Source organism: Balaenoptera borealis (assembly GCF_965194805.1).
Source record: "Balaenoptera borealis genome assembly, chromosome: 1".
NCBI classification, from domain to species: Eukaryota; Metazoa; Chordata; class Mammalia; order Artiodactyla; family Balaenopteridae; genus Balaenoptera; species Balaenoptera borealis.
Genome location: NC_138860.1, coordinates 58,787,791 through 58,800,366, shown reverse-complemented (window position 1 = coordinate 58,800,366; position 12,576 = coordinate 58,787,791). Strand labels below are relative to the sequence as shown.

General features: G+C 40.1%; 1 protein-coding gene across 6 annotated transcripts in view; it reads left to right on the top strand.

Moving 5' to 3' along the window:
• Positions 1-618: 618 nt before the first annotated feature.
• The window catches only part of DNM3 (dynamin 3), a 576,662-nt gene continuing 564,704 nt past the window's right edge, over positions 619-12,576 (top strand). For 3 of the 6 annotated variants that reach the window (XM_082382854.1, XM_082382853.1, XM_082382855.1), the window contains exon 1: positions 620-958. In XM_082382854.1, the coding sequence (XP_082238980.1) occupies positions 798-958 (161 nt within the window). In that variant the 5' untranslated portion in view covers positions 620-797. Of the gene's footprint in view, positions 959-12,576 lie in introns of all 6 variants that reach the window. The other 3 variants (XM_082382851.1, XM_082382852.1, XM_082382856.1) reach the window with 2 other exon arrangements.

Genomic DNA, 12,576 nt, shown 5'->3' with positions numbered 1-12,576 from the left:
AGGGGTCGCAAAGGACAGAATGAGCTTGGTAGATTGAAGAGGAGTGGTGCGGGGTAAGCACGACGGACTCCACCTTTCTTTAGATGGGGCCGGGAGGACCAAGCCGTTAAAGTTGAACGATTAAGCAGGGTCAGACTACGCAGGGCCTGTAAATGGATGTCAGATTGAAGAATTTAGACTCCAAAAGGCCGGCTACCCCAGGAAGAGCCAGGGTTCTGGAGTGGGGCGTGAGAACGAGATATTTCCTTCTGGGAGGTGCACTCTGGAGGCGGTGCACTGGTTGGAGGCAGCCGAGGTGCTGCCGCTGGCGACAGTGCTGTCTTGTTACCGGCGGTAGGGCTTTCCACTGGACTTTGGCTTTGTAGCCACTGAAAGGGAACAGTGCCGCCGGCTGCTGCTGATTCTATGCCATTCCCTGACCAAGTGCTGTAACTCTGCTCCTGAGCCTTGAAATCAGACGACCGAGGCGGTGGCATCTGGCCGCAGCTGGGAGGCAGTGCGTGCGCGCCGCTCTGGGATGTCAGGCTGGGAATACTAGGGCAAAGCAGACGCCCAGCGCGCCGCGGGCGGGGCGGTCGCGGGGCCAGGCCACGCCCCCGCTCGCCTGCGCAGGCGCGCTTTGGGGCCGTTGCTGTCAGGAGCGCACTAGAGGCCGGACGGTGGCGGGATCCGACGTCTGACTGGACCCGGCTGACTGAACTGAGCGCGGCAGCGGCGGCGAGGGCTGCGCGGCCCCGGCTCCCCGCCAGGTCGCAGAGACTAGCAGGGTCTAGCGGGCAGCCGGCGGCGCAGGCACAATGGGGAACCGGGAGATGGAGGAGCTGATCCCTCTGGTGAACCGTCTGCAGGACGCCTTCTCCTCGTTGGGACAGAGCTGTCTGCTGGAGCTGCCGCAGATCGCCGTGGTGGGCGGCCAGAGCGCCGGCAAGAGCTCGGTGCTCGAGAACTTCGTGGGCAGGTGAGCGTGCAGGGCGCGGGGGTGGGGCGGTGGGGGTGGGGGCGACCCCACTCCGGGCCGTTCGAGCGTGGATGGCGGGAGCGCGAGGCTGGACCAGGAGCTGCGGCGGAACGCAGGGAAGAGCAGAGGTGTCTGTGAGGCGGGCGGGGTCGTCCCGGCTCCGGGCATCCTCTGTCCCTCCCCGCCTGGCGGCCCCCCTGTCTGCCTTTCATCCTGCTATACAAAGCCATTTCCTCCTGGTCCTCCGGTCTGGGAGTCGGGGGAGGGGTCCGCCCCGGCATCGACTTCCCCCGCCCGATGTGCGCCAGCCCCGGGCAGCCTGGGTGCGTCGCGCGCCCGGGAGCTTCGCAGTCCCCCTCTCTGTTTTCCCAGCTCAATATCCTCCTCCTTTTCTAGTCAGCCTCCCGGAGGCTCTCGGCAAGGCTGTGGGGTTTATTTCCCCGCCCCTCCCCCCCCGCCCCCCTTGGAGATGCTTTCCTTCTCGCCCTGATTCTCGGCTCCTGTCAGCTGTCTACTGTTCGAGACAGTCGTCGCCTGCCCCTAGCAGGGGAGGCGGGGTGCGAGGAGAAAGAAATCGTTTGTTGTGGTGAGGCTTTAAGCCGCGACGCTTCCCCACCATTCTCCTCTCTAGAAGTCGAAGAATAAAAGGTGGTGTGTTCGCGTGTGCGCCTATTCACAGATCCAGGCATATGTCAGAGAAACCGAGGCACAGACTCTGAGGGGGTGGGGTGGACGTGGACTTGTGTTGTCCAGGTGCCATGTCATTCCTGCATCATCTCGGAAGGGATGAGCATCTTTCTCGCACTCTCTCTGCGCCCCCTCCCCCAGCATCATCTTCGGTTCCCTAAGCTTTTATTTGTCCTGCCAGCCTTCAAGTTAACACGCTGAATCTAAATTATAGTTACGGGTTTCGTAGTTACTCTTAATTCAGAAAAAGCTAAAGAATTAATTTTTAAATTGGGAATCAGCATTTTTTCCATTGAGCAATTCATGAGAGATTAAGTTACCTTAACGGCCTTGCCTGAGCAGTGTAGACATTTGCTAAGAAAAGCCCATTAGAAAGCATTATGAAAGCCGAAATCGGTTTCCTAGCAGTAAACCAGGTAGAAATGTACAACGGCCGAGAGAGTGGGCCAGAGAGGGTACAATACAGAGATTGTACTTTACTCTTTTTATTTGGGATTCAGGAAGTTCCTGTTTTTTGTTTTTTTTTTGTTTTTTTCTTCTCTTTTTGTTAGTGTTTGGTGATGTGTAAAATTTAGATATTCCCATATCTCCTTTGGGAATGCTAGTATCCATAAAGTGTATATTCTTTTCTCTCAGATGATACTCTTAGGGGTTTTTTTGTTTTTTGTTTTTCCTGTTGAACTAGAAAGCTAAGAAACCTAACTAAAAAAAGTAAAATTGCTGACAGTTGGCTGGTATCTTTGACTAAGTCACTTAATCACTTTGCTTGGTTTTATCATTAGAGTGATGAGAATAGTGATGGTAAAGCATTTTGCCTACGTCATCATAGACTTATGGTGAAGTGATGGATGAATATGTGATTCAAAACATGTACACAGAACAGCCACATACTTAAGGGTTTTACACTCTTTGATTTATTGCCAATGAAATTCACTAAATTTAAAGTATCTATAGGGAAGGTGAGGTTTGATGACAACGTATTTTTGGGTTTTCAAACTCCCGAGCATTTAACAGGATGCCTTACTTGTCATTTAGCTACTTTTGTTTTTTAAACAAATACTTAAAGATTAAAATTGTAAGTAATTCAAATGCAGTGGCCATATTTTATGCATCTTTCGTATATTTAGTCGAATGAGTCTGTTTTATAAATGCACTTTTTGTGGCAAGAGCTTTTGAAGCTAATGTCAATTTTATGCATGTATCTTAATTCTGTTCTTCAGATTTTCAAATCCTGAATATATTCATTAATGCTGTAATAAAATTGTAAACATTTTTCCTCACTAGCTATCCTCTTTTCAAATGAGAATTTTAAAAAATCTGGAAGAATAAAATATTGTAGCTTGAACATTTTTTATGATAGAATGAAAAATAGGGATGTCATTTACCAGAATACATTAGTAATTTATTATACTTTTTAAAGCTTTACCAATAATTAATTACTGTAAGAATGTCAAGTCAAAGAAAAGGATGGACATAAGGGGAAAAACTCATTTAGTAAATATAGCAATGCTTTATTATCTGTAGAGATGACACCTGCCAGCAGAGCTTATATATTAGGAGAAAATTAATTAAAAAGGTCATTTGACTTTAATAAAGGTTTTGGTCATTGAATTATTGAGGAATCTAATTTCTAATTATAAACCAACCTTAGGGAAAAAGGAGTTCTCTAATTTGTTAGGAGATTCATCCTAGGTGGAAAAAACTACTCATATTCTACTATAACCTTTTATTTTTTTATTATCCAGAAATTTTCCAATAAAGATAAGGTTCTTTAAGAATGAAACGTTCCTCTTTTACATGTAGCTGTTTTCATTTTAAGACTCTGACCTCTGTGCAGTTATTGAACGCAGTCATAAAATAAGGGGTCATTACTTGTGTAAATTAAGCATTTGCTCATCATTTAAGCTGGTCTTCAAAATAATGATGCATTTTCTCCTTAATATTTAACATTCCATGTTTAGTGGACTAAACAGCTCTTCTCCTCTCAGTTTGTTTGTTTATATTGATTTTTTTGACACCACTGAGTGAAGTTGGATGTGAATGTGTTACTTCATTTAACTGTAGCTCTAAAATCCAATTTTGGGGGTGACAAGTTTGAGATTATTATGAATAAAATGAATCATGAATGAACTACTTGTTTGTGATTTTTCTTGCTGAAGTGATGAATTTACATATTAGTGTAATATAGTGTGAGTAACCAAATTGTTCTTTTGCGTGTTCAGATGAGATATAATGCTCTCAGTGAGAGGCAGCTTAAGGTCTAATGAATAGAAGCTGAGACTCATGGTCTGAATATAGGGGTTCACTAGATGGCTTGGGGTCTGCCCATTGGTCTGGTTTGTGTACAGAAGAATTTATTCAACTACTTTTACACCACCCCCCCTTTATTTTTTTAACAGTGCAGTGAGATGTTGATGATGATAATGGTCAACATTTATGGAGTACTTGTTATGCATCAGGTACTATTCTAGATGCTTTTACATGGAAAATCTTAATGAATTCTCATAAACCCCTGAAGAGGAGGGTACTCTTAAGAGTTCTGTTTTATAGAAGAGGAAATTGAGATTTAGAGACTTTGAGTAACTTGCTGAAGGCAAATTTAACATAAAAACAGTGGAGCTAGGATTCAACTTGAGGTATCTGGGCTCTATACTTGTGCTCTAAAACCTCTGTGCTGTATTGAACCCCCTCCATATTGAGATTTACCAGTTCCTCTGATAAATACTTTTAACTTTTTTCTTTGATCACACTTAAAATCACCACCTAAAATAATAAGAAACTGCTATGTTAATAATTTCATTCATATTTATTTATGTATGTCTATCTTGCCTCATTTCACGGAGGATTTGAGGCAACCCCTTAGGCAGAAGCAACATTAGTTAAAAGATAAGTTTTTTTCTTTACTATATTAGACATTCTTGAAGGGAGCTCTAGCATATAACTGGGTTATTTATTTAAGTGTGTGTTGATAGGGAATATAACTTGTTTATAGAGGTGTTAAGTGAGAACTGTACTAGTTGCTAAGGTGTAAATGTTTTTTAATGACATACTTGTTAGAAACATTAGTTCTTCAATGCTTATTATATAGACAGAGGATTCACATTATTTTCTTCTAGCCTAAATGGTAAATAGACTTTCAATTTTGCACAAGTAGAATAGGTTTTTTGACTAACGGGGTCAAATAAAGGATAAAGTAACTATGTTGAGGGGAGTACATTTCAATGTGGAAATGTCATATAAGGTTTATTTACTTAGTTGTGAGGTTTCTGAAGATGGGTATGTTGATTATCAAATTAGAGTCGTTTCGCAGGAGAACCTTAAAAGTGAGCCATTTGATGCTATTGTTGAATGGACGTGACCAGATAATTTTTCAAAAATCCAAAGTCATTTATATGTCTTAGATGGATACTAATTTATTCTTAAATCCTTTGACTGATTTCAAGAGAGTATTAAAAATTGAGGAGGTAAGAGTTCTCTAATTGCAAATAAGATTAGGCACAGAGCATGCATATTAGTAAACTTCTTAATTCAGAAATAGGTTTGTATTGAGGGAAAAGATTTTTAAAAATATGCAAGCATCTGAATTAGTGAATATTTTTCAACAAATGACTTCCAAATATTAAAGTTATTAGATAAATGGGTGCTAACAATTAAAATGTGATAATTGTTGAAAATCATACTTCATGGTTCTCAAGGGTCTATTTAACTGAAGTGTCAGAAACATAAACTTTGTTTCATCCAACAATGAATTGCTAAAACCTGAAATTACAAAGATATTTTTGCTGAATTCACATTATGTAATATACTTTTAGGTTATCACAAATTCAATTGGTAGGATTTAATTATAACAATCAACTTAATTATTAATAATTCGTTAGAAGCAATATACCTAGGTGAACTGGACTTCATAGGATATCTCTGTTTTGAAATTTACTTATGATTAAGAGATATCAAAAAAATGCACTCCATTAACTTCTTTAAGAATGAAGTTGGGCAGGCATCATCCAAAACTTTGGAGGAATGGAAACTTAGTAGTTAGCTATTCTAGAAGGTAGGCTATTGGGTTCTTTACCAATGGGACATATATTTAGTATATTAGTGTTTGTCTTAGGTAGTAAGTACTTGGTGCTAGGGCTAATAAGTGCAGTTAAATTATGCTGTTTTACTTATTATGATTAATTTTAAGAGAGGACTGCAAGCAGCTAAAAGAAATAGATGATTTTTTTTCTCTTCCACCAGAGCCAAGTCAAGAGAACTCTGAGCTAATGTACTATATAGAACAATTCAATTTATTTTCTATATGGCCAAAGTTTTGCCCATCTCTAAGTCTGCTTTGGTTTTTCTCACACTCAGCATTCATTTAAAAATTCTAAAGGATTATGTTATAGTAAACACATTTTTATAAAGTGGAAGGAAGAAGGAGGCCAATATTTGCTTCGCCTTACTTTGTTGCAGGCATGGATTCTGTTATACACATTCCGTGTCTTCTGTAGCTTGTTTTCACATCCCCATGTTAATAAGGGAGGAAACTCAGGGTTAGAGAGACAAGTAATTTGTACAAGGTCACATGGCTAGCAAGTGCCAAGCTGGGATTTAGCCTTGGATATGACTCGTATTGATACTCTTGAGAAATGTGGGCAAGGAAAGTCAATGAGCATGTATTACTGAGTTCTAAGTATACTGGGTAAGAATGTAGAAGGAAGTATAAATGTATAGGAGCTGATGTATATATAAAAAGAGAACTGACAGCATAAGCTATGAGACCACAACTTTCAAAGAGTTTGTAAAATGAATGCAGTTGGGTATAATGCAAACTAAATGGGACAAAATAATTTATACTATGTCACTTTATTTTTGTGAAAAAGAAAACAACTCTGAAAAACTACAATTCTGAAAATGAATTGTGATATAGTGGAAAGTAGACAGTATTTGAGATTTTGGTGTCATTTGGCAGCCGGTATCATTTTAGCTCAAGGCTGCATGTACTGAAGTATCGATGTCAAAGCAGGGAGTTTGTGATCTGTGTCTCAGTGTCTGACTTGACAACAAGGCATTGAATTTAGACTGTCACTTAATCACAAAGAGACACTGTATGTTGGAGAGGGCCTGAGAGAAGAGTAGCAGGAAAGAAAAGAGTTTGGAGAGATTAAAAATATAACTGGATGCATTGAGATAGGTGGGATAGATCAGACTCACTAAGGATCTTTAAGGCACTAATACTTAAGGGAGATGGAATTCTATTCTTTAAGAATAAGGCATTTAGTTAAAGTAGTGGAGTAAGTGGAAGACAAAATGTCAGAGGAAATGTTCTAAAGGCAAACCTGAGAATAGAATGTATGTAGAAAGAGAGGAGGGTAAAGGCAAAGGGAAGGTTGATACTAAATGATTTGTATTATTGCATTAAACACTGTTCCAGAAAATTAGAAGGTTTATTAATACCAGGTTGGCAATTTGGGGGTTTTTTTGGTCATAGCTGGCTTAGCTTTTTTTAAATCAGTAGTGAGGACTGGCTTTTCACTAGGTTCTGTAAGAAACTTTCTCCTGGTTTAATTTTTGTCACTTCTTGGAGCTGCATTAGGATGCAGAGAAACAAGAGATTTGCCCAAGGTCAGAAATAGAATCACAGTTGAGTTTGGAACTTGGTGTTCAGAACTGGGAGCCCCATGGCAGTTCATCATTTTCTCTTCCTCCTCTTATTGTTTTAAAGTACCTCCCTCTCATCCTTGCCACCTCCTTTTCCCATTCCCTTCCATTGGACCACTCTTTCCTCCTCCTTGATACTCCCCTCCATTACTTTTCTTGATGGTGGACCAGCAATGATTTTTTCCCCCCCATACACAATAGGGTAAAGAGACAGGGAACAGGATTTTTCTCAGGCTTAGACCAGGTAATTTGGCTGAGATAATATATTCTAGAGTAAATTGTAACTTTTAGGAAACAGATGGGCCCAGGAAAAGACTACATGAAATAGTGGATGTTTTCACACAATATTAATATTTTCACACCAGGTGGGCATATCTAGAAAGTTGTGCCTGGGTTGGTCACTGATTGACCTTGCTTAAACCGAGGAAAGCTTCTGAAAAGTTGTGTATGAATAAGTAATATAAATGGAAAGGTTACTATTTAAAGAAATGGGTGAGATTTTTTGTAAATTAAAATATATATTTGGGGCTTCCCTGGTGGCACAGTGGTTAAGAATCTGCCTGCCAATGCAGGCGACATGGGTTTGAGCCCTGGTCCGGGAAGATCCCACATGCCACGGAGCAACTATGCCTGTGTGCCACAGCTACTGAGCCTGCACTCTAGAGCCCGTGAGCCACAACTGCTGAGCCCGTGTGCCACAACTACTGAAGCCCGCGTGCCTAGAGCCTGTGCTCTGCAACAAGAGAAGCCACCACAATGAGAAGCCCACGCACTGCAACAAAGAGTAGCCCCTGCTCGCCGCAACTAGAGAAAGCCCATGTGCAGCAACGAAGACCCAACGCAGCCAAAAATAAAAATAAATAAATAAATTTATAAAAAACAAAACAAGTGAGCATGCTTTAAAAAAATAATAAATAAGATATATATTTGGGTAGCAAATCCTTACCTTTCAGTTTGCTGTTTCATATTCTTTGTGTTTGTATTCTTTGGGTGAGGCCCATCAATGTCACAGAAATTTAACAGTTTCAACAAGTATTAATGTTGCGTTAAATTCTTAATGTTAATAAGAAAGGCAAGATAATTGTTGAGGAAAAGGATGACTTATTTGGTCCATGAATTTTATGAATGATACAGGATTGCTTTAGATTTTTTCTTCTAACATCCCTGCTGAAGATTCTCTATTTGCAGGAGTTTAAAGTGTGTGTGTCTCAGTGCTTCCTTGTGACAGTGTCTTATTTTCATTTCCCAGAGCTTCAAGGTCATGATATCCCCGGGAATAACACATACATACCTATTAGAATTTAGTAGGGCTTCTGAAGGACCTCATTGTCTATCATTTCCCTGGCTTGAAATTGAAAAGACTAATTCATTTAAATAAGTAATTTGATGGGTACCTAATCTTACTTAAGATATTTGTTTTCTTAGATCCTCAAAAAGCCAATATTTGAAAAGGAGTCATCATATTCTGGTGATAGAGTGCCGGCTTTGCTGATAGGTGTGTCCGTCCCACCGCTGACTCTATACTGGATACACACATGGCTCCTCAGCGAGGCATTGAACTTCACTGGGACTTAATTTCCTCATTTGCATTATAGGGACAATAATACAGACTTCATTGTTTTATGTGCGTGTGAGTTCCAAGTAAGATGATGTAAAGCGTATGGTCCATAAGAAGCATTTAATAAATGATTGCTGTGATACTGTGATTTATAAGAAAAATATATATTTTGTCATTCACATGACCAAAATATCAATATAATTCTCAAATATATTTGGTCTTCATTCACAGTTCCTGGCTCACAGCTCCAAAAACCCTTGGAATTTCCTAAGTGTTGAAGGTGATAAAGGTGTCTTTTGTTAGGTTAATGAGGTGACTTTTGGAAAGCACCCAAGGATAAGGGCCGGTTGCCAGTGGAACCAACCACATGATTAGAGGGTTGGAACTTTGTCTCATGCCTCACCCCCAACCTCTAGGGAGGGGAGAGGGGCTTCAAGTTGAATCAGTTGCCAGTGGCTAATGATTTAATCAATCATAACTGTAATGAAGCCTCCATAAAAAACCCCAAAAGAACAGGGTTCAGAGAGCTTCTGGGTTGGCAAACACGTGGAGATTTGGGGAGAGTGGTGTACCTGGAGAAGGCATGGAAGCTCCTCACCCTTTCCCCGTACCTTGTCCTGTATGTCTCTTCCATATGGCTGTTCCTGATTTATATATATCTTTTTATAATAAACCAGTAGTATAATAAGTAAAATGCTTCTCTGAGTTCTCTGAACTGCTCTAGCAAGTTGACTGAGTCAAGGAGGAGGTCATGGGAACATCCAATCTATAGCTGGTGGGTTAGAAACACAGCTAACAACCGGGGCTTGTGATTGGTGCCTGAAGTTGCAGGAGAGGGCGGTCTTGTGGAACTGAGCTGTCAACCTGTGAAATCTGATGCTTTCTCCAGGTAGATAGTGTCAGAATTGAGTTGAGCTGTAGGATACCTGGCTGGTGTCTGGAGTACTGCTTATTGTCGGTGTGGAAAACCACCTCCCCATGTTGGAATTGCTACCAGAACCCCTTTAATGGTTATTAGCTTTAGTCTTTTATCTAGAATGGATGTTTTCTAACTATTTTAAAAATAACAGTAAATTTAGGAGACAGGATAGATAGTAGTGTGTAATGTGCCTGGTCTATGATAATGCAATCAATAAATGATAGCTATTAGTTTAAGTTTTTTATCTAGACTGGGCATTTTCTGAAACAAAAGCAAATTTAAGAGAGAATAGATAGTAATGTGTATTTGCAAATTCTTTTTTGTGCATGTGGGAAAAATCACAGCTGCATCAAAATACTAACTTTTAGATCAGACTAACTTAAAGTATATTTGGACCTTTTTAAAAGAAAGCATTTCCCACATTTTGCATCACCCGAGGGTATTTTTTTTTCTTTAAACAGATATATACAACATAAATCCCGTTTGTATACTCTTCCCTCCCAAGAGTTCCAAAGTACTTTTCATTTATTCTTTTATTAATCCTAACAATATCCCTGAGAGCATAGTAAAGGCATGTTTTATTAACTTCAATTTAGAAATGTGGAAGATTGAACTAGAAGTTAAGTGACATGCTAGGGTTTAAATGGCAAATACCAGAGATAATGAACATAGTAGAATTAATAACATAGAGATAATAGAATTAAAATGAATTTTGCTGAAATTATTTTCATATGTTCTCCTAGAGAATGAATTTTAAGCAAAGTATTTGATTCTGTGATATGGAATAAACCATTCTTAGCATATCTTTATCTTTTGGAAATGTTAGATGAAGTTGTAGGCAAAGATGGAAGTAGAAGTGGGAAAAACAACTGAGAGAGTCTGATTGGAGAAGCAGGACGACTTAGCAAGAATATGAGCTAAGGCCAAGGAACAGAAATGATCTACAGACAAGGGATCAGGAGGTAAGATAGAAAAATAATAATGGCTGGTGCTATTAGACCTTAGAGAAGTATCAAAATTCTTGCAGTAGGTGTTGAACTAATACCCAGTGACTCTATTTTCTTTTTTTCTTTTTTTTTTTTTTTTATAAATGGCAAATATAATTGGACTTCAGTAAGATGATTAACAGCAGGATTCGCAGTGTTTGAGAATCAATTGAAATATGACTTTATAGCTACTTTTTAAAATTTTTATTTATTTATTTATTTATTTTTAGCTGTGTTGGGTCTTTGTTTCGTGCGAGGGCTTTCTCTAGTTGCGGCAAGCGGGGGCCACTCTTCATCGCGGCGCGCGGGCCTCTCACTATCGCGGCCCCTCCCGTTGCGGGGCACAGGCTCCAGATGCGCAGGCTCAGTAGTTGTGGCTCACGGGACCAGTTGCTCCGCAGCATGTGGGATCTTCCCAGACCAGGGCTCGAACCCGTGTACCCTGCATTAGCAGGCGGATTCTCAACCACTGCACCACCAGGGAAGCCCTCTTTTTTTTTTTTTTTTTTAAATGGCTCACGGGCTTAGTTGCTCCGTGGCATGTGGGATCTTCCCAGACCAGGGATTGAACCTGTGTCCCCTGCGTTGGCAGGCAGATTCTTAACCACTGCACCACCAGGGAAGTCCCCCAATGACTCTGTTTTAAATGGAAAGTTTCATATCCTGACTTGATTGACATTTCCACAATTGTTAACCTCCAATTTTAGCTCTGAGCTAGTTAACTGATTCCATTTGGTATTACATTATCTTTGTGTTGCTAGGTATGCCTCAGAAGCTTTGTGTAAGAATAGCTTTGGGTTATCCAGAGGAGGCTTAGAGCTTTGTGTGTATGTGTGTCTGTTTCTGTTACATAGTTAATAAAACTGAGGTCCATTCTTTTCATATATTTAAAGGAGGAGAAAAGATTTGAAGAAAGAACACAGTGGAATCTTACTGCTGAGGGAGTTAGGAGTATTTGTGAGTTATCTAGTTTGAGGTGGATTTGATTTACACCCACGGTGGGTGTCCCCTGGATGTTTGTTAAAGAAATACCGTGGATAAGCTGAGGCAACATGGCAGAAAGCAAGGAGAGCTAGGATTAGTTTGGTCTTTACTGTCACCCACTGGTCTTCCGCAACTCTCCCTGTCTGATTTAGAGCCCCTCTTCAGTGGTCCTCGTTCATACTTCACTGCACAGGGATCTTACTGTACAGTTGGTTGCCTTGTCTCTCTGTCCAAGTGTTTGCAGCTTCCATGAAGTCAGGAGCTGTGTTTCATTGGTCATTTTCCATAACACAATGCTGGCATATAGCAGGATCTAAATGAATGAACTAACTACGTGATTCTATACATTTATCCAAGCTGAAGCATACGTTCTTCATCAATAAATTGGTTGAGGATGGGGTGGATGTTGGACTGGATCCAAGGTTTTCAAACTGTGGGTGTGACCTACTAGTGGGATGTGATATCAGTTTAGTGGGTTGCAACAGCCTTAAAAAAGTATCAGAGTACCTTCCAGGCAGTGATGATAAGCACTGTATGGTGAATCTTTTGTATTAGTTGTATATTTGTATATGTTTACCATGCTGCAGTATAAAATGTATTTCTTACTATGGTTGTCCTCAAAATTGTTGAATGCCTCTGGACTAGATTAATGTTACCTCTAGTCATTTATTTAATTATTGTATATTTCAGTGGTAGGATGTATTATGGAAGGCAAAATTCACACTATACTATACTCTTTCTCTAGGTGAGTTAAAATGAAGATAATTTTAATATTTTTATTTTGTTAAATTGACTGTCTTTTTTTGTTTTGACTGTCTTTTAATTGAAAAAGGAATATGTA